The sequence below is a fragment of the Thalassophryne amazonica genome, chromosome 15 (genome assembly GCF_902500255.1).
Source record: "Thalassophryne amazonica chromosome 15, fThaAma1.1, whole genome shotgun sequence".
Classification (NCBI taxonomy): Eukaryota; Metazoa; Chordata; class Actinopteri; order Batrachoidiformes; family Batrachoididae; genus Thalassophryne; species Thalassophryne amazonica.
Window position 1 is genome coordinate 85338518 of NC_047117.1, and position 24339 is coordinate 85362856.

General features: G+C 43.5%; 1 protein-coding gene across 2 annotated transcripts in view; it reads left to right on the top strand.

Annotated features, from left to right (window-relative positions):
• Positions 1–24339, top strand: part of LOC117526882 (high affinity choline transporter 1-like) — a 54445-nt gene that overhangs the window by 6989 nt on the left and 23117 nt on the right. For both annotated transcript variants that reach the window (XM_034188956.1, XM_034188955.1), the window contains exons 2-3: positions 5623–5831; positions 5996–6109. In XM_034188956.1, coding sequence (XP_034044847.1) covers positions 5648–5831; positions 5996–6109 — 298 coding nt within the window. In that variant the 5' untranslated portion in view covers positions 5623–5647. The remainder of the gene's footprint in view (positions 1–5622; positions 5832–5995; positions 6110–24339) is intronic.

Consider the following 24339-nt stretch of genomic DNA (forward strand, 5'->3'; position numbering starts at 1 on the left):
AAGTTTGCATCCTGTGTTGTACAGTGAGCCCAAGCATGACATATGATGACAATGCAATCCTGAGATAAATTCAAGGAATTTGATTGTAGCATAGCAGAGGATTTGACTGACGGCTGTGGAAAATATCAGGTTTTGTTTAGCTGTGACAAGAGGCAGGGTTTACTGTGCATGAAATATGCATAAAATGAGAGTGATCTTGGTGAAACAGGACAAGTGTCTACAGGACGAGTTTTGCGAAATGAGTCCCATCAGGGTACATCAGATTCTCGGACAATACCAGCCTGCTGTTCTTTTACATGTGCTTGTTTTGCAGTGAATGATAGATGCCAAAGAACATGAGGAAACTGCAGACTCTTAAGTAGTTGGGACCTACAAATGCAGTTGAGATGGTTGATACAAGTGTATAATGTTTCACAAATAAAAACAGACCTTTTTTTACTCATTACACTAAATCTTAATCAGGCTCCTCCTTCTCTAAAGAATCTTAAAGGTAATGATCTAAAGGCAGGCATAAGATCTCCTTAAGGTGGTTTTCGGTATGTGTGTTGGCTGTCATAACAGTTGTTAGTGACTATGTTCACATGGACCATAATAATCCAATACTGACATATTCTGAATAGGACCATACTTAGATTATGGTGTTTACATTAGTTGTTGAAAGAACATTACAAAGCAGAGTCTGATGAATGACCCACAGGTGCTTTACATCCCCAGTGCCTTGTGTGTAGAAAAGTGCTGGTAATAGGAGGTCATAGTCTGATCAAGGTGTTTACTGTATTTTTTTTTTTCTTTTTTCTCCCCATCTTCATATATAGTAATGGTAAATGCTAGACTGGAAGAACCATTTATATACAGAAATACACATATATGCAGTTTGTTCTTGCAAGACAGATAGTATGTAATGCATGTGTGAACGTGGTGTGCGTGTGTGACCCTCCATCCGCACTTCCCGATCAGCCTACACAACATCCTACTCAAAGCCAACAGACAACATCTATCAGGAAGGGCCGACCACCAAAACATGAAGACAGACAAGAACGAAAGACAAGTGGCAACAGTAATAACTGTGAAGTGATTAAAAATGGGACACCAAGGAGATGGAACCCCAACAATATAAGATACCAGGACAAACAACCACACATGAACAAGCAGTGACAGTAACAGTCTGTTGTCTAGTTAGTGAGCGTACATACCCTAATCTAGGACACCAGAGTCCATAAGTACTTCAACACCTGTGAAAATCAATGTTAATATTTGGTACAGTAGCCTTTGTTTGCAATTACAGAGGTCAAATGCTTCCTGTAGTTTTTCACCAGGTTTTCACACACTGCAGCAGGGATTTTGGTCCACTCCTCCGTACAGCTCTTCTCTAGATCTTTCAGGTTTGGAGTTTCAGCTCCCGCCAAAGATTTTCTATTGCGTTCAGGTCTGGAGACTGGCCAGGCCACTCCAGGACCTTGAAATGCTTCTTACGGAGCCCTTCCTTAGTTGCCCTGGTTGTGTGTTTGGGATCATTGTCATGCTGGAAGACCCAGCCATGACCCATCTTCAATGCTCTTACTGAGGGAAGGAGGTTGTTTGCCAAAATCTCGCAATACATGACCCCATCCATCCTCCCTTCAATACGGTGCAGTCGTACTGTCCCCTTTGCAGAAGAGCACCCACAGAGTATGATGTTTCCACCCCCATGCTTCACGGTTGGGATGGTTTTCTTGGGGTTGTTCTCACCCTCTAAACATGGTAAATGGAGTTGATTCCAAAAAGCTCTATTCTGGTCTCATCTGACCACATGACCTTCTCCCATGCCTCCTCTGGATCATCCAGATGGTCACTGGAGAACTTCAAACGGGCCTGGACATGTGCTGGCTTGAGCAGGGGGACCTTGCTGCCCTGCAGGATTTTAAACCGTGACAGCATCATGTGTTACTAATGTAATCTTTGTGACTGTGGTCCCAGCTCTCTTCAGGTCATTGACCAGGTCCTCCTGTGTAGTTCTGAGCTTTCTCAGAATCATCCTTACCCCATAAAGTGAGATCTTGCATGGAATCCCAGACCGAGGGAGATTGACAGTCATCTTGTGTTTCTTCCACTTTCTAATAAATAATTATAACAGTTGTTGTCTTCTACCAAGCTGCTTGCCTGTTGTCCTGTAGTCCATCCCAGCCTTGTGCAGTGCTACAGTTTTGTCCCTGGTGTCCTTAGACAGCTCTTTGGTCTTGGCTATGGTGGACAGGTTGGAGTGTGATTGATTGAGTGTGTGAACAGGTGTCTTTTATACAGGTAACAAGTTCAAACTGGTGCAACTAATACAGGTAAAGAGTGCAGAATAAGAGGGTTTCTTAAAGAAAAATGAACAGGTCTGTGAGAGCCAGAATTCTTGCTGGTTGGTAGGTGTTCAAATACTTATTTGCAGCCGTAACATACAAATAAATTATAAAAAAAATCATACAATGTGATTTCCAGATTTTTTATTTATTTATTTTTTTTTTTAGATTATGTCTCTCACAGTGGACATGCACCTAAGATGAAAATTTCAGACCCCTCCATGATTTCTAAGTGGGAGAACTTGCAAAACCGCAGGGTGTTCAAATACTTATTTTCCTCACTGTAAGTCAGGGGTGGCCAAGTTTGGTCCTCGAGAGCCACATTCCTGACACTCTTAGTTGTTTCCCAGCTCCAACACACCTGAATCCAATGAAAGACTCGTTAGCAGACATTTAATGAGCCTTTCATGATGAGAAATGCAACTAGGGCGAAAGTATCAGCACAGTAAGCTTGTGGTTCATGAATGAAAGTGTATTTTGTAATTTTTTTTTGTCAGTGCTGTTAAGTTGCACGTGGTAACATCACTGACAGAGTAACAGCAATGACAGTTCAGGAATATGTTCTACTCGATCCACAACATTGACATCAGAAAACCGCTCACCCACACGACGCCACACACGTTGTCTGCCATCTGCCCTGAACAGTGTGAACCGGGATTCATCTGTGAAGAGAACACCTCTCCAACGTGCCAAACGCCAGTGAATGTGAGCATTTGCCCACTCAAGTCGGTTACGACGACGAACTGGAGTCAGGTCGAGACCCCGATGAGGACGACGAGCATGCAGATGAGCTTCCCTGAGACGGTTTCTGACAGTTTGTGCAGAAATTCTTTGGTTATGCAAACCGATTGTTCCAGCAGCTGTCCGAGTGGCTGGTCTCAGACGATCTTGGAGGTGAACATGCTAGATGTGGAGGTCCTGGGGTGGTGTGGTTACACGTGGTCTGCAGTTGTGAGGCTGGTTGGATGTACTGCCAAATTCTCTGAAACGCCTTTGTAGATGGCTTATGGTAGAGAAATGAACATTCAATACACGAGCAACAGCTCTGGTTGACATTCCTGCTGTCAGCATGCCAATTGCACGCTCCCTCAAATCTTACGACATCTGTGGCATTGTGCTGTGTGACAAAACTGCACCTTTCAGAGTGGCCTTTTATTGTGGACAGTCTAAGGCACACCTGTGCACTAATCATGGTGTCTAATCAGCATCTTGATATGGCACACCTGTGAGGTGGGATGGATTATCTCAGCAAAGGAGAAGTGCTCAGTATCACAGATTTAGACTGGTTTGTGAACAATATTTGAGGGAAATGGTGATATTGTGTATGTGGAAAAAGTTTTAGATCTTTGAGTTCGTCTCATACAAAATGGGAGCAAAACCACAAGTGTTGCTTTTATATTTTTGTTGAGTGTACATTAATTTATTGATTTGTGATATTCTGATGAAAAGCACCTCATTTTCCTCACTAATTCATTCTGTGATGGCTGCACGAAATAAAACGTGAAGCAGGGGGTTGGGTTGGTTATGGTTAGGGTTGGGGTGGGAGTAGGGTTAGTAATAGTGAGTTTAAAAAAAACCCATCACGAAAATTTGTCTCATTTTGTGACGGGAGCATGAAAAAAAAACATGAGACTGGGCTGGCATTTACACTACAACCCCTGGCAAAAATTATGGAATCACCGGCCTCTGAGGATGTTCATTCAGTTGTTTAATTTTGTAGAAAAAAAGCAGATCACAGACATGACACAAAACTAAAGTCATTTCAAATGGCAACTTTCTGGCTTTAAGAAATACTATAAGAAATCAAGAAAAAAAGATTGTGGCAGTCAGTAACGGTTACTTTTTTAGACCAAGCAGAGGAAAAAACTATGGAATCACTCAATTCTGAGGAAAAAATTATGGAATCACCCTGTAAATTTTCATCCCCCAAATTAACACCTGCATCAAATCAGATCTGCTCATTGACATTGACCCTATGTGTCTTTTTGCAAGGAATGTTTTCACAGTTTTTGCTCTATGGCAAGATGCATTATCATCTTGAAAAATGATTTCATCATCCCCAAACATCCTTTCAATTGTCCAAAATATCAACATAAACTTGTGCATTTATTGATGATGTAATGACAGCCATCTCCCCAGTGCCTTTACCTGACATGCAGCCCCATATCATCAATGACTGTGGAAATTTACATGTTCTCTTCAGGCAGTCATCTTTATAAATCTCATTGGAAAGGCACCAAACAAAAGTTCCAGCATCATCACCTTGCCCAATGCAGATTCGAGATTCATCACTGAATATGACTTTCATCCAGTCATCCACAGTCCACAATTGCTTTTCCTTAGCCCATTGTAACCTTGTTTTTTCTGTTTAGGTGTTAATGATGCCTTTCGTTTAGCTTTTCTGTATGTAAATCCCATTTCCTTTAGGCAGTTTCTTAGAGTTCGGTCACAGACATTGACTCCAGTTTCCTCCCATTCGTTCCTCATTTGTTTTGTTGTACATTTTTCGATTTTTGAGACATATTGCTTTAAGTTTTCTGTCTTGATGCTTTGATGTCTTCCTTGGTCTACCAGTATGTTTGCCTTTAACAACCTTCCCATGTTGTTTGTATTTGGTCCAGAGTTTAGACACAGCTGACTGTGAACAACCAACATCTTTTGCAACATTGCGTAATGATTTACTCTCTTTTAAGAGTTTGATAATCCTCTCCTTTGTTTCAATTGACATCTCTCGTGTTGGAGCCATGATTCATGTCAGTCCACTTGGTGCAACAGCTCTCCAAGGTGTGATCACTCCTTTTTATAGGCAGACTAACAAGCAGATCTGATATGATGCAGGTGTTAGTTTTGAGGATGAAAATTTACTAATTTGTTTCTTAAAGCCAGAAAGTTGCCATTTGAAATGACTTTAGTTTTGTGTCATGTCTGTGATCTGCTTTTTTTCTACAAAATTAAACAACTGAATGAACATCCTCTGAGGCCGGTGATTCCATAATTTTTGCCAGGGGTTGTACTTACGTTTAATTTGGGCTGGTTGATGTTGCTATTGAACTAATTAAAACCAGTTGTGCAGAACCAGTTCCTTCAAAGTAGCATTTGAAATGTTATAGTCGCTATTTCTTAACAAAATTGCAACATATTTGTGCAAACCATACGTTTTCTGGAGGAAAAATAGCTCAAGCATGACATTTTATGATGGTGTAATCTCGAGATGAAACCTGTGTAAAAAAAAAAACACGAAGGCTTCTGCAACTCCAGCACTAGTCATGACTTCGTAAACTCTTTTTCATCCCAACAGGAGCCTGAAACATTAGAGGTTCAGAATGGCTCTTAACGTGCCAGGTCTAGTGGTTATGGCAGTGTTCTACCTGGTCATCTTGGGAACAGGGATCTGGGCTTCAATGCGTTCCAAGAAGGAAGAGAAAAATTGCACAGGGGGTGGCATGGAGATAACACTGCTGGCCGGACGCAAGATCAACCTGCTCGTTGGCGTCTTCACTCTAACAGGTAAGGAAGCATTTGGGTTTGAAATATATGCACTTAAGAATTATTTCAGCTGTGTGTATGTACGCCAAAAACAATGACTGTCCAGTAAGTACGCCAAATACCATGTAAGTGACCCGCAGAAACAATTTATGTGCATGTTTCTCTCTCTATTTGTACCTCTGCAGCTACATGGGTGGGTGGAGGCTTCATCCTGGGAATAGCTGAGGCAACATACAACCCAACACTAGGCGCCGTTTGGGCTCTAATGCCCGTGCCATATGTCCTGACCTTCTTTGTAGGTGAGTGGACCCAACTGATACCAGCAACTCCTCAGTAAGAAATTAGCTATTGGCTGTCCTAAAAGTCACTAGAAGTCACTAAATGACATCATCATCTAATTTGCATAGTATGATGTCGTAATAGATGCTATAGGAAAAAAAACGTGGGAGAGACCCTTGAATACATTATCAACCTTTTAATATTGTTAAATTCCATATTCATAAATGCAGAGTATTGAAAAGGAATTTACAGACTTCTGGCTGAATTTGAACAATATATAAGCAGTATTAAGCTTTAGACTCTCTCAAATGTCAAACTGTCACACTCTATGTGAAATTTTTTTTGAGAGAATTCACATTAAAGAACACTTTACTCTTTTTATTGTACAATTTGTTATTGTACAATTTATTTTTTTCTGTCGCTTTCTATTTATAATAATAATAATACTTATTTACTTATTTATTTGGCCTTGTCTTTTGTTCATTTGCTGTTAATTTATTTGTTGGTATAAAGTTTTGGAAACAAAAAGTTGTGGGAGAGACAAAAAAGTGAGTAAAAACACCTTAATAATATTTAGAACTACAAATAAACTTGATTCTTGGATTGTTAACTCTCAAAATAAAATAACTTCTCAAGGCCAGGGCTAAGTAGGCTGAGTGAGGTTTGCCATTCAGTGTAGGAACAGCCACGGCGACATCGTGCATGAGTGTTTCATTTGCACTTTAAAAGCAGAGGATTGTAGATATCCCTCCGCTCAGTGCTTTGCAGCTGGAGCAGAGTTGGGGGACCCGCTGCTGCTCTGTGAGAACAGAAACTAGATCAATATGTCTTTCACGTTTGAGTCACCAAACACCAGAAAAGTCTCCAGTGACACCAGGAAAAGTAGCTAGATTTGTTTCTTGTCGCGTTTGAGAAAATAAGTCATCAAGAGAGTTTGGAAAGTCGCCAGATTTAGCAAGAAAGTCATCAATTTGGCACCACCACACCAGCAGAGATAAGCCTTGACTTTTTAATCTTTTGTTATACGAGGGCTGTCAATAAAGTAACGGTCCTTTTTATTTTTTTCAAAAACTATATGGATTTCATTCATATGTTTTTACGTCAGACATGCTTGCACCCTCGTGCGCATGCATGAGTTTTTCCACGCCTGTCGGTGACGTCATTCGCCTGTGAGCACTCCTTGTGGGAGGAGTCATCCAGCCCCTCGTCGGAATTCCTTTGTCTGAGAAGTTGCTGAGAGACTGGTGCTTTGTTTGATCAAAATTTTTTCTAAACCTCTGAGACACATTGAAGTGGACACGGTTCGAAAAATTAAGCTGGTTTTCAGTGAAAATTTTAACGGCTGATGAGAGATTTTGAGGTGATTCTGTCACTTTAAGGACTTCCCACAGTGCGAGACGTCGCTCAGCGCTCTCAGGCGCCGTCGTCAGCCTGTTCAAGCTGAAAACCTCCACATTTCAGGCTCTATTGATCCAGGACGTCGTGAGAGAACAGAGAAGTTTCAGAAGAAGTCGGTTTCAGCATTTTATCCGGATAGTCCACTGTTAAAGGAGATTTTTTTAATGAAAGACGTGCGGACGGGTCCGCGCGTCGGGACGCAGCCGCCGCGACGCTCCGCCACAGGAAAAACACCTCTGTTGAAAGCCTTAAGGACAAGTTGGAACATGTCCTGCCTGTTAAACAATTTCTCATATACTCACTCCACTGAAAGCCATCAAAAGCCGCCTGGATTTTACAAATGGTTATCAACACGGAGGTGTTTTTCCTGTGCCGCCGCACTGCGTCGGCTGCGTCCCGACGCGCGGATCCGTCCGCACGTCTTTCAGTAAAAAAATCTCCTTTAACAGTGGAATATCCGGATAAAATAGAGCCTGAAATGTGGAGGTTTTAAGCTTGAAACAGTCTGACGACGGCGGCTGAGAGCGCTGCGCGACGTCTCGCACTGTGAAAAGTCCTTAAAGCAACAGAATCACCTCAAAATCTCTCATCAGCCGTTAAAATTTTCACTGAAAACCAGCTTAATTTTTTGAACCGTGTCCACTGTCGTGGTTCGTCTTTAGTCTTCTCGGGATGTCGTCTTTTAGATAACACAAACTAATTGCATGTGATATGCTAGAAAAGGACACAACACTTTAGAATAATTCAGCCTTAAGCAAGATAAAATGCACAGAGTTTTTAAGTTTATTTAAGCCTTCGACACAGAGCTTAGACAAACTGAGTCCTCTAGAGAGACTGACTATATGACAACCGCGCTCATCTATTTATTGGAGACCCGCGGGCATCGCTCCTCCTTCGACTTTTTTATTTATTTAATTCCCAAGACATGGTTTTCTATTGGAAGCGTCCTCTAGTGAACCCTAAGCAGGTGTTAGGCCATTTTTTCAATGTGACAAACACTCCCATTAAAACGTGAAGGATTTACAACTGATTTTTTTAAAAGACCTTCAGCCACAGGTGCAGCTGGCCTGAGGCCCCCCGCACATGGCCTCAGCCACAGGTGCAGCTGGCCCGAGGCCCCTCGCACGTGGCCTGCGGGAAAGCACCTAAAAGGCCTTGGAAAGCCCCTGACAGACTGAATGACTAATAGAGCCCTTTTTTTGGGTTGAACACCTGCTAGTTCAGCCAGAGGACATACAGTTCGGATCAGGACACTTGATAGTTCATTATAGTTCAAATAAGGACCTAAAAATTCTTCTACAGTCCCTCCTCTGGGACTCGAAAGAGTCCCATTACATCAACTATACTCTTGGGTTGTTTACTGACAAGACATCCTCATTTGTGCATTGCAATAAAAAAGAAAAACACATCACTCGAATTACTGATAACTCTGGTGCGGATATGAATATAAGTGATACTTCACACGGTAAATATATTGAAGTGTAGGTGAACCTACATACTAAGGCACAAGGTGATCAATTAGCTGGATTATATCAACGCAAGGTGACATTCAAACATTGAGTTTTGGTGTAATTCAAGGCACTTAAAATGGCCACATAAAACAAGTTACAGCAACCTCTTAATCATGGCAAAGTAAAGGCTTTACATTGACATCAGTGCAACCAATCATCTTCTGTCATCTATTGTCTCACTCAACCAGAGGCTTCAACTCATTATACTTGGTTCTACATATTATTTTGTTAAAGCGTCACACATTTATTATTTAAATGCATCAAATAACCCCTACGTTACCACTATTTAGTCAACCAATCAAGAAACTATTCTAAGGTTAGCGCAGCTATGTCTAGTTAAATGATAAACACCATAAATGGTTTCCCTTCATGTCCGTCCTTAAGTCATTTGCCTTAGTCAATCATATAATGGTTTTCATTATAGGCCATTTCTCAACATTCTCCACTTTGTTTTTCTTCTTTTTCAGCTTGTTTTCTAATGCCCTTTTTGGCCAGACGCCAAATTTAGGCGATGCATGTCTCTTGAGGCATGCTATAATTTAAGAAAAAGGGGTCCCTATGGTGCATCTTTACTACTAAATCTACAAACACGCCGTGTAAGGGTCCCCTTTTTATAACTTTGCAATGTCATATCTATGTGTATGCATTTAGCTTTATCTGTGTTACGCAGATGATGGTAAGGACAGACATTTACCCGACCTTCGTTACTAACATATATCCTTCTTTGTTTTTATTTACACTCGGATTTCTGGAACCAGTCCGCAATTCAAACTCAAGAACCAAGATCATAGTCCGTTTTCAGTGCCATTACGTCATTCCGCGCTCCTCAGCATTTACTCAGCGTCTGAAGTTTTGGGAGAAGTTGGGGAATATGGGGAGGTTGGCCTTTCAGGGGTAGTGGGGGAAGGATCAGGAATTCTGGCTTTCAGACAGTCGTGCAGTTCTCTGATGGATCTTTCCAGCTCCTTGTGCTGCTTGGCCAGGTTGTACAGGGCCCCCAGAGAATTCTTGCCCACATTCAGGGTGGTGGTGGCCAGCCCTAGCTGTTCCCTTTCCATATGCTCCATCATGCTGGCTAGCATGTCCATACTAGACTGAAGACCACACAGTTGAGTATGGAGGCCCTCTTGAGCACAAGAGATGTTGGCATTGTCACGGTGTATCCTTAGCAGGTATGCAGCTGTCTGACTCAGTTGTGGCATGATTTCCTCAAATAGCCCATGGGGAATGTGATTTGTGAGGGGCAGGAGCTGCTCCAAGGTTTTTGGAACAGACTCTTGTGGAAGACGAAGCTCTCGAACCAAGATTGCCATGTCCAGTGGGGTGACCATGACCAGATTAAGGTTGTGCAGTCCAGGGGACAGGAAGTACAAGGGGGAAGGCATTTCGTGTGTGGGGGAAGTATTGTTGATGTTGCACAGGCAAGTGGTTGGGACACTCTGGGCATTTAGCAGCCTGTACAAAGCTCCCCTCTGTCCTGGTGGGTGAGTTCGACTAAGGTCCACCCCTGCTGATCCTCCTCCAGAGGTACTGGGCTGATCGGAATATCTCTCCTGCCTTGGGGGTGGAAAGCTGGGGACAGGTCCTAGCAGTGAATTGGGTCTAGGATGCACTCGGGCAGTTGCTGCATATGGCCGACCTTGGCTGCCTCCCCTGGAGGGTATCGTTGCCACTGGCACATGTGACTGTCTCCATGGCATCTGCGGAAGGGGTGTGTTCCTGAGTCCAAAGGGTCCTTCAGGTGATGGTGGAGTCCTTGGGCCGACTCTTGCTGCAGGCAGATTCTGTGAAGCCGTCATCACCAGGTGCTGGAACGATGAAGATCCTTCTGTTGCCAACTGGTTTAGCTGCTGGATGGATGGCGGCTGTGGCGACCAATCATGGCTCGACCATCCCTCCTGTATATCCTCTTCTCCAAACAGTTCTGAGAGTCCAATCAGACTTGATAGAGGCAGATCAGGCATAGATCCCTGATCAGGGGAGTCTGGTCTCTCAGCCATACTCCTGTGTCCTAGTAATATACATATACGTTCATTATTACAGCTCCATGTCATTCTTTCAGATATTGTCTATCCTATCCCTCATTTTTGTGGGTGCATGTGTGGGAATGTAAATGTGCGTGCATGTCTTCTTCCTCGTCTACAATATCACCAAGCACGGTCCATCCCAGTCCTCCCTATCTGGGGTATACGCCACAATATTAGGGAGCTGGGGGCTGTCGGGGAGGATAATTGGTATTTCATCCATTTCCATATATTCTGGTTTTCTGTCTGTTTCGTTTGTGCTTTCTTCCAGGGCTCGGATGGCTAACAGTGGGAGCTGTCCTACTGTGGATGAAATCAATTTATTGACCAGAAATTTTATCAAGGGAATACCACAACATATTACCAGCAAGACCGCCACCCCTGTTAGTGCCAAGACTACACCTATCTGGTATAACCAGTCTTTCCATGATATCCACCCTCTCCGTAGAGTCCCAAACAGTGAAAATAGTGGGCCAATATTCATTCCATTCCCTACAATGTATCCAGAATCGTCAGTTTCATTTCTCCCTCCTATGGAGTTACTTAACAGTTCCTGTTGCATCTCTTCAAGTGTGATTAAGAGCTCTGTCAAATTTCCGTCTTCCCCTGTACGCATGGGAATAGCTGTGCAACATTCGGTGGCTTTGATCATAATACAAACTCCTTGTTCATCAGCCATCATCATCTCGATAGCTAATCTATTTTGCATTGTCATTAGCGAGGTGGCGTGCAGCTGTTCGGTTAAGGCTCCTACTGCTGCCAATGTCCAGTTCAGGTATCTTTGCTGATTATACCACAAGTAATTAATCCACTGCACCTCCTGGAACCTAGAACGGATTTTTGGAGTAACCCCGAACAGAGCCAATGCCCATCCCCATTTATCCGCGTCTTCATCTGCTTTAACTCTGCTACTGTCTATGGCTTCTAACTGTCGGGGTATCCCTTCTGGTATCCCGTTTCTTACTGTGACGTTGTAGTCTGTTTTAAGTGTCATTATTCCTCTTTTCTTACGAAGTTTCTGTGGCATGGGTTGTATTGAATTTGGCATTTCAATTACTGTTATAGCTCCTGTGAGCATCACAGGAGCACAAAGGCCTTTCCAATTAGGGGACAGCGATGACAGGAGTTTCCTTCTTTGTCCGCATATCCAAAAGATGTCAGCTAAGGGTACCGTTCCCTTAGCTAAATTTGGAGTAGATACCCATGAAGCATGGGTGAGATTCAGTCCAATTACAGACCCCCCTGTGGCCGGTACTATTTGTTCACACTGTATGCCTGCTGCTGGCAGGGTGTGACAGACGGTAATGTTCCATGCTGTTTTGGCCGGTTTGTATTCTTGCTGCTTTTGCATACACTGTATGTGGTGTTTTGACTGGGTCGTCCCTACCTGCCAATCGCTTATGTATTGTGCTACTAAGCCTTTAGCTATACAGAATGGGTGTATCATCCCTTTCTCTATTTTAATCATAGGTGGAACGGTTCCTTCTGTACTTAGGGGCACTGGACAAAGTTTACTGTCGGCAGCATATTTTTCATCACCTACTGCCATTTTCATAACACATTGTGTATAGCACTCTGCTTGGTCTGAGTTATATTGGGGGCTCCTATAACAGTTGTTGACATCAGGTAGGGGTTTAGCCTGAGGTATCACACCTTTCCGGTGACAGGCTATGCAAGGCTTTTCACTGATCTGCCTAGCCGAAAATTTCAACCATTGGTAAAATAAATTGGTCTTCAACCCTTGTGTGCGGGCTAGGTCTGTACTGGGATCCCATCTCCCTAAGTGACTGCTTGTTTCTAGGCTTCTAATTGTCCTCTTTTTCCTTGGTTTGATTTTTACCCATTTTGTGGCTTCATGTACTGTAACAGTTATGTCTTGCTTGGTTTCCCTGCATCCTCCTTTATCACAAATTACCTCTATGTTGAGTGTTCCCTCCTCTTCACATTTGATGCTAATGGCTTCGCCTAATATGTAATCCCCCAGTTTTCCCTGTATTCCTATGTTCTTGTAGGCTTTTGATTTAATGTATACCAAATTATATGTTTTTCCTGTGTTTAGAATGCCTTGTTTAGCTGCTATTACGGCCATGGCCACGGCACAGTCTGTTGTATGTTTTGGATGTCTATTTTCTCCCATACTGACCACCAGTAGTATTGTCAATCCCTTGAATAATTCCTTAATCATTGCTCTGATGACTGTTGAGATGTGCTACTAGATGTGCTACTGAGTGAGCCGTCACTAGATGAGCTGTCACTAGGGATGTGTGGTGTATCTGTGCTTTGTCTGGGTTGTACTTCCTGTGGTTCTTCTGTCGGTGAATCTACTAAGTTGCTGTCCGAGTCTGATGTCTCCTGTGGCCTGTCTATCTGTCGGTCTGTATTTCTGTCTGTCTGTTGGCCTGCGTCTCCAGTTGTTTCTGAGTCTGCATCTGAGTCTGTCACTGCTCTATCTGGCAGGGATCCACTAATCTCTGAAGCTGTGCATCGTCTTTGTTCAATCAGTCTCTGTGAGCGCCTTGGCCGGTGTTCGCCTGGCTGCAGGGAGGCGTGGCCTTCCCTCGGTGCTTCTTCTGGCTGCAGGGAGGCGTGGCCATCCCTCGGTGCTGCTGTAGGGTCTCTGGCTTCTCTTGCTTCCCCCCTTGGCCCGGCGGCTCTGCCAAGACGAGCTTGCCGAGGCCGCAGGGGCCTGGGCCACCAACCCTACAGCAGTGGTTTAAATGAAACCAAGTGTCCTTACCGTCTACTTTGACTGCTGTACGTGAGGCAAGAATAACTTTAAAAGGACCTTCTCGGCGGGGGCCTGTCCCACTTCTTTTTGAACACTTTGACGTAAACCAGATCACCAGGCTGGATGCTCTGATTTTCGAGTGGAATCTCTGCTTCTCTGTCTTCTGTAGCACCTTTGACCTGCAAAAAGATAGTTTTGTGTATTTGGGTTAACTGTCTCAGATAATTATGCCATTCGTCTTGTAGCTGCTCCAGCGATGGTCCTTCGTAGGGTCCTCTCAGGTATGGAATAGGCATCGGCCGACCTGTAAGAGCTTCAAATGGTGTCAAATGGGTTAGTCGGTTAGTTTGTGAGCGCATTGACAATAAAGCAAGCGGCAACGCATCCAGCCAGGTTAGTTTGCCATTGCTGTCTGCTATGATTTTTGCTAGTTTGTTCTTTAAAATGCCATTAGCCCGTTCCACCGCCCCATTTGATTGAGGGTGATAAACACACCCAAATTTCTGTTTGATACCCAATTGTTTGAATGTTTCTTGTGTAACCTTGGCTACAAAAGCCCTACCGTTGTCAGATGAGATAGTATCTGGAACGCCAAATCTTGGAAAGACATCTCGGCACAAGAATTTGGCTACCGTTTTATGGTCTTGATTTGCAGAGGCTACTGCCTCAATCCATCGGCTGAATCTGCATATCACTACCAAAACATATCTCATTCGTTTAACTCGATTTTCAGCTCCCATGTCTATGAAATCCATCATAAGATGTCTGAATGGCCCATCAGGGACCGGAATGTGGGCTAAAGGGGCTGTGAATGATTTCCGGACATTGTACTGTGCACATACCTCACACTCATTCAACAAACGGTCCACTGTAGCTGCCATATATGGTGACCACCAGACAGCTTTTAGTTTGTTCATAATTTGGACTCGCGAACAATGATCGGGTCCGTGGGCCCAAATGATTGCATGTCGTAATAAATTGGTGGGTAACACAAAATGTCCATGACTACTGCGCCACAGCTTGTCCGCTGGCCCCTGACTGCGTGTCTCAATAGCGCCTCGTTTAACCCACATTCGTTTTTCTTCTCCACTGGCCCTACTTTGAGCCACTATCAGTGCGTCAAGTGAAACCAGTGGGGCACAATCTTGGATGGTTAGCAGGGGAAACATATTTTCCCCTTGTGCTCCTTTGCGAGCTGCGTCATCTGCTAGGTTGTTACCTTGAGCTATGATGTTATTATTCTTTTGATGACCTGCACATTTAATGATGGCTATCTCAGACGGTAATTGGAGAGCTTGTAACAGTTGGGAAGTCGCTTTTCCATGAGTGACAGGGGTGCCATCTGCTCTCAGGAATCCCCTTTGTTTCCAAATGTTTGCATGTACATGACATACGCCATAAGCGTAGGCTGAGTCTGTGTAGATATTAACACGTTGATCTTTAGCTATCTGGCAAGTCATAGTTAAGGCTTTGATTTCTGCCAGTTGGGCTGAACAAGGCTGATCAATTCCTTGGGACTCCAGTAATTCAAAGGTCTCGCCATCCGTGTTTAGTTTAACAATCCCCATACCCGCATGCAATCCCGCGGCATCCCGAAAGCATGAGCCGTCCACGAACAGGGTTAGATCTGCATCTATGGCGTGATTATACAAATGTTCTCTGGCTCTCAAAAATTTCTCTGTCTCTGCCACACAGTTATGTGGAGTACCATCTAACGGTGTGGTCAATTTGGTGGCGGGATTCACCGTGTGACAACGTTGTATTGTTATTTCTGGAGCGGACAACACAACTTCATATCCAGTGCGTCTAGCTTGTGTTAAGACAAAACGTTGACTGGTTAGCAGGGCATGTAACTGATGCGACGTGTACAACGTTACTGCATGTCCCATGATTATGGATGATGCTTTTTGAAATGCAAAGGCAGCTGCTGCTAGACCCTGATAGCATGGTGGCAATCCTGTTTCAATGTTGTCAAGCTTTGTACTATAATAGGCCAATGGTTGTTTTCCTTCATTTGTTTCCTGCATTAGTACAGCACAAGCATAACCAGCTTTTTCAGTAACATACAAATGGAAAGGTTTCCCATAATCTGGGTTACCTAACGCGGGAGCAGATTGCATGTCTGTTTTTAGGGCCTCAAAAGCTCCCGTTGCCTGATCTGTCCAGACGAGGAGAGCTGCCTTGCTTGTTTGCCCCACTGCTCTAATCATGGCACGCAAAGGTGCAGTTTTTATAGCATAATCACAAATCCACGGCCGACTGTACCCTGCCATCCCAAGGAATGAAAGCATCTGTCCCACTGTTTGGGGTTTGGGAGCCTTGATTATAGCCTCCACTTGGCTTGGGGCTATACATCGCGTGGTCCCACACAACTGTCTTCCCAAGTATTCTACTTGTTGTTTGCAGAACTGCAATTTGTCCTTACTTACTTTATGACCTCCCTCTGCCAATGCATGCAATACAATTAATGAATCTTTTTCACACTGTTCTTGAGTCTCTGATGCAATAAGGAGATCATCCATATATTGCACCAATGTACTGGGTATGTCAAGGTGTTGTAAATCTTCAGCCAGGACTTTGTTAAAGATGGCTGGGGACAGGTTCAGTCCCTGAGGTAGCCGTGTATACGTTAGCTGTTGTCCCAGAAATGTGAATGCAAACAAATGTTGTGAGTCTGGGTGCACAGGCACACTGAAATAGGCTGAACACAGATCAATTACTGTGTACCATTTTGCTCCAGCAGGGATGCTTGATAGTATAGTATGCGGATCAGGTACTATAGGTGCATCCATTTCTATTATTGCATTGATAGGACGCAGATCATGTACCAGCCGATACTCTTTGGTATTGTTTTTAGGGATAGGGTAGATAGGAGTATTGCATGGGCTTGTAGTTTTTATTAAAACTCCAGCTGCCATTAGTCCCTTAATTACTGGTTTTATGCCTTCAATAGCCTGAGGTTTTAATGGATACTGCCTTTGGTGAGGCAGTTTTGCTCCCGGTTTTACTTTTATTTTTACTGGTAAGGCTGTTTTTACTAGTCCTACATCTGTTTTGCTTTTGGACCACACCACTGGTGGTATTTGCTCTAACAATTTCTCTTGTTGGGCCGATAACACCATCTGTCCCTCTGGTCTAGGATTGAGCTCCACTTTTTGAGCTATAGCCTCATCATTTACTTTTAAATTAATTCGTATAAACTGCTGGTCTTTTGACAGATGTACTTGTGGACTTTCCATGTTTTGCCATTCTTCAACTTCTGAGGCTGTCTTTACCATTGGACCTAGGTCATGGGATTCGTACTTTTCTGAGACTAAAAGGGTCACATGAGGCGTGGCATTCGGCACTTGATACCATTGTTGTTCAGCTGAAGTTAGCTTGACAGAAGCTGCGGCCCCTTGGGGGCCTAAATAAATTTCTGTGGTGGTTATGTGAAACAGCCGTTGATTCATCAATACATCCCAGCAGCATGCATAGTCAGTTTGTTCTTGTTTGGCATCGAACATCAGGGTGACATGTAAAGGTAAACTAGGTGTATATACTGCTTCATAGTGTTGTTCTGCCCAGAGCTTCCATTTTTCCCATTCCAGTTGAAGATTTGAATTTTCTGGTTGTAACTTCAGCCAGTATACCATGGGTTGCACAGGTCGGACCTTGTTTTCCATGTCCATAAGCACCATAATGTTGGCGAGTGCTTCGTCAGGAAAGTGTATTTGCAGTCCTTGATGGGTACACACTATCTGGGTTTGTAGCTTACATAAAATGTCTCTTCCCAGCAAATTCACAGGTGTATTTTGTGAGTATAACAGGGGTGCTTCAATTGTTTTTCCTGCAATCGTTACAGGAAGTGGGCGTGTAAAAGGTATTATTTGAGTTTTCCCAGAGAAGCCGATGGTCTTAATTACAGACCCAGAGAGGGGGAGATGAGCGCCCATTTTCCCTATGCAAGAGTATGTTGCCCCTGTATCCACCATGAAAGGGAAATCTCTGTTTTGTATATTAACGGTGACGGTTGGCTCTTCCTTAGGTATCATCGAAATAGCCAATGCCACCGTTTCCCCCTCTGTCTTCTCTAGGCCTCCCTATTGCCAATAGGCAGAGGGTCCAACCCAAGGTCGGGCCGGACAATTTCTCATTCGATATCCAGGTTGTCCACAGCTCCAACACTCATTAGAGGGTTGATCCCCTATTGGGGGTGTTGATCCCATAGGCGGTCCCGCTTGACTGTTCCTGGGAGCTGAGTTCTGGAATCTGCTTCCAAATGAAGGTTGGCGAGATCCTCTTCGCCACCCTCCTCTTTGACCTGGAAAGTTCCGTGACTCTCCTCTCCACCCATGACTGTAGGTGGGTCCATTTCCAGGTGTGCCAGTGCTATGGTAGTGATAGTGATGCTCCACTGGTGCTGAGACTTCTCCTGTAGGAGTGCTTCCTGCTGCTCCTTGGGGGCTCTGTGTGGCTGTTACCACAGGTGCCTGTATGGTGGCAGCAGTGTTTGCCGTAGGGCCTGTGCTTGCCGGCTCAGAAGGAACAGGGGTCATCATTGGTGCCTGGGTCTTTGTTTTTTCTTTCTTGACTTTGGTTAGCTCTCCCAACTGCATCTGCACCAATTTTTTCGTCAGGGATTTTGCTGCATCTTCTTCTTTTTGTTTTTCTTTCTTGTAGATTTCAAAATGGTGACAAATATGCTCAGAGTATAAAGCCCAATTCATTTTCGATAGTCCCACGACTCCATCTAGGGCTTTCTGAACCTCATCTGGTAGAGCCTTTTTTACAGTTATTTTAAACAGGATTTCAGTTGCTGGAGAATGGTTCCATGCATTTCCTGTTTCCTCCGCCCATCTCTTCTGGAATCGGTGCAGGAACTTCTTTGGGCACTCTTCAGGTGTCCACTCCTCATCATCCAATTTAGAGGGATCCAAGACCTCAGGGTACTTTCTTCTCAGTCCTTCCCACATGGAGTTTCTATAGCGATTAAAGGGGACTTCATCATGTTGATTAGTGCCCATCATCTGTGTTAGTCCAACCTTTCCTGCTAATTCTTCAGTGTCATGTTTTCCCATTACATGCATTAGCAAGGCTTTTATGTCACCTAAAGACAAGGTTACCCCTGCAGTGCCTTCTTCTAAGGCAGTTATCCATCTCCCAGCTCCTTGGGTGATGTCTGGCAGCCTGTTGGCCAGCCCCACCATGTCTGTCCAGCTCCATGGGGTATACACATGATGACCATTTCTAACCACCAATGGGCATATGAGGTCTTCGTCCTCCTCTTCTTCTGTGGGGGCTCCATACTGTCTTCCAGATCGAGTGCGACTGACTGGTTCCAGGCAGTCCATCCAGTTGGTTATATTCTGTTCTAAAGCCGCTATGTCTTTGGCTACACATTGTTGTCTTTGCCTGAGTCGGGCCTCTTTTGCACTCTCAATGATGATCTCACCAGAAATCTTTCGGGTGGGTGGCTCTATAATGTGATTCCCTTGATTGGGCGTCGATTGTTGTAATATTCTTCTTTCCTCGGCGTCCCTATGTCTTTGTATTCTTTCCTTCACTAGCCGAAGCTGCTCAGCTAGTTCTTCATTATCTCTTCTGGCCAGATCCAGTGTGTCACAGAAGCTCTTGTGCCACTCTTCGGAGCCTCTATAGCCTGCAAAGGTCCAGTCGGCTGACTTATGGTGGGAGGGAACGGTTTTCAGTGGACCTCGATGTGCAGGCGGAGCCTTCAGGTCTCTCTCTTTATCCTCGTCTGCCTCCGTGTCACTGTTATTTGTGGCCCCCCCCTGCTGGTCGTGGTGAGCGACCACCTACTTTCGGACTTGGAGACCTTGTATGATCCATTTGACAGACTGAGGACCTGTCTCCTTGTGGCTCTCGAGCTTTTAGTGTCAGTGTGAATTTGCCCTCCACATCCATGCCTTGGTCCTCTTCACGAGTTCCTAATACAAATTGTCCAGCTGTCTTTCCCATATCATGACGTTTATATGGGGGTGGCTCTGCTTCCCAGCTCGGTGCACTGGCTTTAGTCTCTTTGGATCTTTCCTCTGTCATTTTTTCTCTTTTCTGCTGTAGCCTCTGTGCTTCCTGCTTGAACAAGGCCAAAACTTATTTTTCTTCAGTGCGTTTTTTGTTGTTATTTACGTTCTTCTGCTGATCTTTAATTTCTTTTTTCTGTATTTCTACCGCAACTGCTTCACACATCACCGGATCAAATGATCCCTCCAAAGGCCATTGCCTTCCCCCATGTGACCTTTTGTGCCACTTTCTCATACATTGGTTGGCCTTAGTGCGTTTTCCTGGATATTTTCTTAGTACTAAGTCTAGCGGGGTACTTTCCCGACCTTGACCTTGAGAGTTACCCATGTAACCCTGACAAACGCTATGTGAGGTGTTTCTATGGTGTTCTGGTAGTCCCTCAGGGGCTGTCCTGATCCAGACCAATAACTTGCCGGCTGTAACACCTGTTTTGTATTTTAAACCCTTAAAAGGATTAAATTTCCAACTGTTATGCCCGTCTTCTTTTTCTTTAACTAAATATGAAAATTTACCTGTTTCCCACCGAACCTTCCTTGGGACCACAGTCAGAGTCAACCTAGGAAACAGTTCTTCACCTGGATCGGTTGGTAGTGTTATTAAATGATTTGATGGTATGCTAATTTCTTTATTAGGATCAGCACAAAGCAGCTCCAGCCACGGGGTTAAACCCTGATGCCACAGACGTCTTATCAGCAGCTCCCAATTAATTAGAGGGAATTGTTCTTTCTTTTGCTTCAGATTGATTACCTTAGTAATCTGCCATAATTTCTGATTGATCTCTTGTTCGTCCTGCCAATGTTCTGCTCCTACACTGTCAAAATAGGTCCTTTCCAGCCAAAAATGTGTCCTGATTCCCTGGGTTTCGATGTCTCCGTCAGTCAAGTAATGTTCTGGGAGTATTATTTCATTATCACTTAAGTCTCCCATCAATGACTGTCCCAAGCATTGATCAGTCTGTCAGCTTTTTCACTATAATCTAAGCTTTAACTCTTTTGATTTATAACCAATTTTATTTCTTTACTCCTCTTACAACCCTAACACTTCCTAATGTCTTTGCTCCCGACTTTCTATTTTCCTTCTAATTTTTTAACTTTCTGCTTCTCGTCTTTTTCTGCTATGTTTGTTTATTAGTTTTCTTTCTTTGAAATAATATCTACCTTCTCTGTATTTACATAGCAGTCTCTTCTCCTGTCTTTTTTTTCCCCACTGTCTCTGTTTCTCACTTTTTCTCTTTGCCTGTCATGCACCTCCCAAGTCCTCCTATTGGGTCTAAACGCCTCCTCCTTCTCGTACTCTTTACATTAATCTTGTATGTCAACCAGCCTGCAAGCCCTCACAGCTTTGCCTGCAACTCCCCGCTTACTTTTGCTCTCCCACACACCAATTTTCAAAAGCTTTATACACAAAAATTATTAAAAACAACTTTCTATATATCTCTATCTAGACTTCTGCCACCCTTTACTCCGCGGCTTTAAACAACCTTTTTATTCACTTAACACCAATGTGTTCTGTTTAAGTATGTATCTCTTCTTCACGTTAGACAGCTTCTCCGGCGCTGCCAGCAACTCATATATTATTTTTTTTTTTTCTTAACAAGCTACTCTTTGAGCGTACAATATTTCATTTACTTCTACGCCTTACCGCGCCTCGCATGCGTATCCTGTGCTTAATATATTATTTTTCACCAGCTCCTCTCTGAGCATACAATATTTCATTTATTTCTACGCCTTACTGCGCCTCGCGTGCGTATCCTGTGCCTTTCTGCACTTTCTTCTACTTTTTTTTTCACTTACTGAGCTCCTCGTGAGCTTAATGTGCCTTTGCACTGAAAATATTCTCTTTTTCTTTTCTTATAAAAAACTCATATTACTGTGTACTTAATTACTTATTCTTCTCCCACGCCCCACAAGCGTGTATTTGGTGCCTTACTGCACTATTTTCTGCTTCATTAACTCTCATGTATTCTGCACTAACTCTCTATTTATTTTATTTTTTTTAATAGTTTTTCTCTTTTCTTAAAAAATGACGTCCTTTATTGAGCTCTTTTACTTACTGTCAGCTGTGCTACTTTGCACTTTTCTCTTTAAATCTCTTTATCACGTACGGTATTTCTACTGCGCCCCCTCAGGCGCTTATCTTGTGCTTTCTCTGCACGTATTCTCTTGTTAAACTCTTTTTTCTCACTTATTTCACTTCAGTCTCTGTTAAACTCTTTAAATAACCTTGTATTACCTTGTATCTATTTGTCAGTATACTCCCCTAAATTAACCCCTACAGCGCATGCTATCAGCCGGCACGTTAGTAACGAATTTCAACACCAATTATTCCCCAAGCATCCAGGTTAGTTCTCTATGCACTCTTTTCCACACCCAGAGTTCATGAACATTCCTGACCTTTCACTCACACAGACATTCTTTTTCCCGGGAACACACACACCTTCTGAGCATTTTATCTACAAGGCCTGATAATTTTCAATCATATCTTTTTTTAGTTTCTTATCAATTTTCTTAGTCCAGGTTCTTTTGGGTAAGAGGCAATTAAAAATATCACCTGTCAACTTGGGCGGAAATCCCGACTCACTCCTCCAGATCGTGCAGAAGTTATAAAAGGTTTCTGCTTACCTTTTAGTCATGATCACTGTTATTTACGGTCTGGAGGGATGAGCTGGACTGCCCCAGGCTGCCGGAATGCCCCTGGACCCTCCTGGCTGGCTCGCCAAGTTCTGTCGTGGTTCATCTTTAGTCTTCTCGGGATGTCGTCTTTTAGATAACACAAACTAATTGCAAGTGATATGCTAGAAAAGGACACAACACTTTAGAATAATTCAGCCTTAAGCAAGATAAAATGCACAGAGTTTTTAAGTTTATTTAAGCCTTCGACACAGAGCTTAGACAAACTGAGTCCTCTAGAGAGACTGACTATATGACAACCGCGCTCATCTATTTATTGGAGACCCGCGGGCATCGCTCCTCCTTCGACTTTTTTATTTATTTCATTCCCAAGACATGGTTTTCTATTGGAAGCGTCCTCTAGTGAACCCTAAGCAGGTGTTAGGCCATTATTTCAATGTGACAAACGCTCCCATTAAAACGTGAAGGATTTACAACTGATTTTTTTAAAAGACCTTCAGCCACAGGTGCAGCTGGCCTGAGGCCCCCCGCACGTGGCCTCAGCCACAGGTGCAGCTGGCCCGAGGCCCCTCGCACGTGGCCTGCGGGAAAGCACCTAAAAGGCCTTGGAAAGCCCCTGACAGACTGAATGACTAATAGAGCCCTTTTTTTTTGGGTTGAACACCTGCTAGTTCAACCAGAGGACATACAGTTCGGATCAGGACACTTGATAGTTCATCATAGTTCAAATAAGGACCTAAAAATTCTTCTACACCACTTCGATGTGTCTCACAGGTTTAGAAAAAATTTTGATCAAACAACGCGCCAGTCTCTCAGCAACTTCTCAGACAAAGGAATTCCTACGAGGGGCTGGACGACTCCTCCCACAAGGAGTGCTCACAGGTGAATGACATCACCGACAGGCGTGGAAAAACTCACGCATGCGCACGAGGGTTCATGCATGTCTGACGTAAAAACATATGAATGAAATCCATATAGTTTTTGAAAAAAATAAAAAGGACCTATACTTTATTGACAGCCCTCGTACATAAAATAAATGTTTACCAAATAAATGTCTGTGATTGTTTCACAACAGTTATGATCTAGAATTCACATATGTCACCACTCCACACAACCCTGTGGAAAGGATCAGTCTGTCTCAACATACGGGTGGTTTAGAAGTAACTTGTAGCTTGAAATGAGCTTCTTTGTTAGATTATCATTTCCAAAGTCTCAGCCTAGCGGCCAGTAAGATCACGGCTACTGGTTTATAGAGTCAAAAACACAACCGCTTTGGCTGAAGCAATCAATGATATATCCAACCTGGTCTCACGGCAAGTCGTGATTCAGCAGCATGAAATATACATGAATCTATTGGTTTGTGATATTGTGACGAAAAGAGCCTCAGTTTCATCATGGCAGCACAAATTCATTCTCATTCATTCCGTGATGGCTTCACAAAATTAAAAGTGAAGTGGGGGGGGGGGGGGGGGGTTGTGGTTAGGGTTGGGGGTAGGAGTAGGGTTAGAATTAGTGAATTAAAAAAAAAAACCTGTCACGAAAATTTGACTCATTTCATGACGGGAGCATGAAAAAAAAAACGTGAGACTGAGCTGATATATCTCACTTTCACTCGCTCTTTTATTGGTATGGTTTTTTAAAATCAAGTTTAACAATTATCAAATGATAATTTTCACTTATCCACATAGAATTTTATAGATATTAAATCTGAAATCAAAATGAGCTTTAGTGATTCATGTTTTGACTTGACATGTTGCAGATCTGTGGCACATCTCATGTATTCCCTGTTCCCCTCAGACTCCAGTAAAAGTATACAAAAATAGAGTTGTGGGTAATCAGGTCACGGATTTAACACCAGGCAACAGGTGCAAAGCGAGGTCTTTATCCGCGGCACATTTCCTGCTTCTAAAATCACTGCACTGACAACGTCAG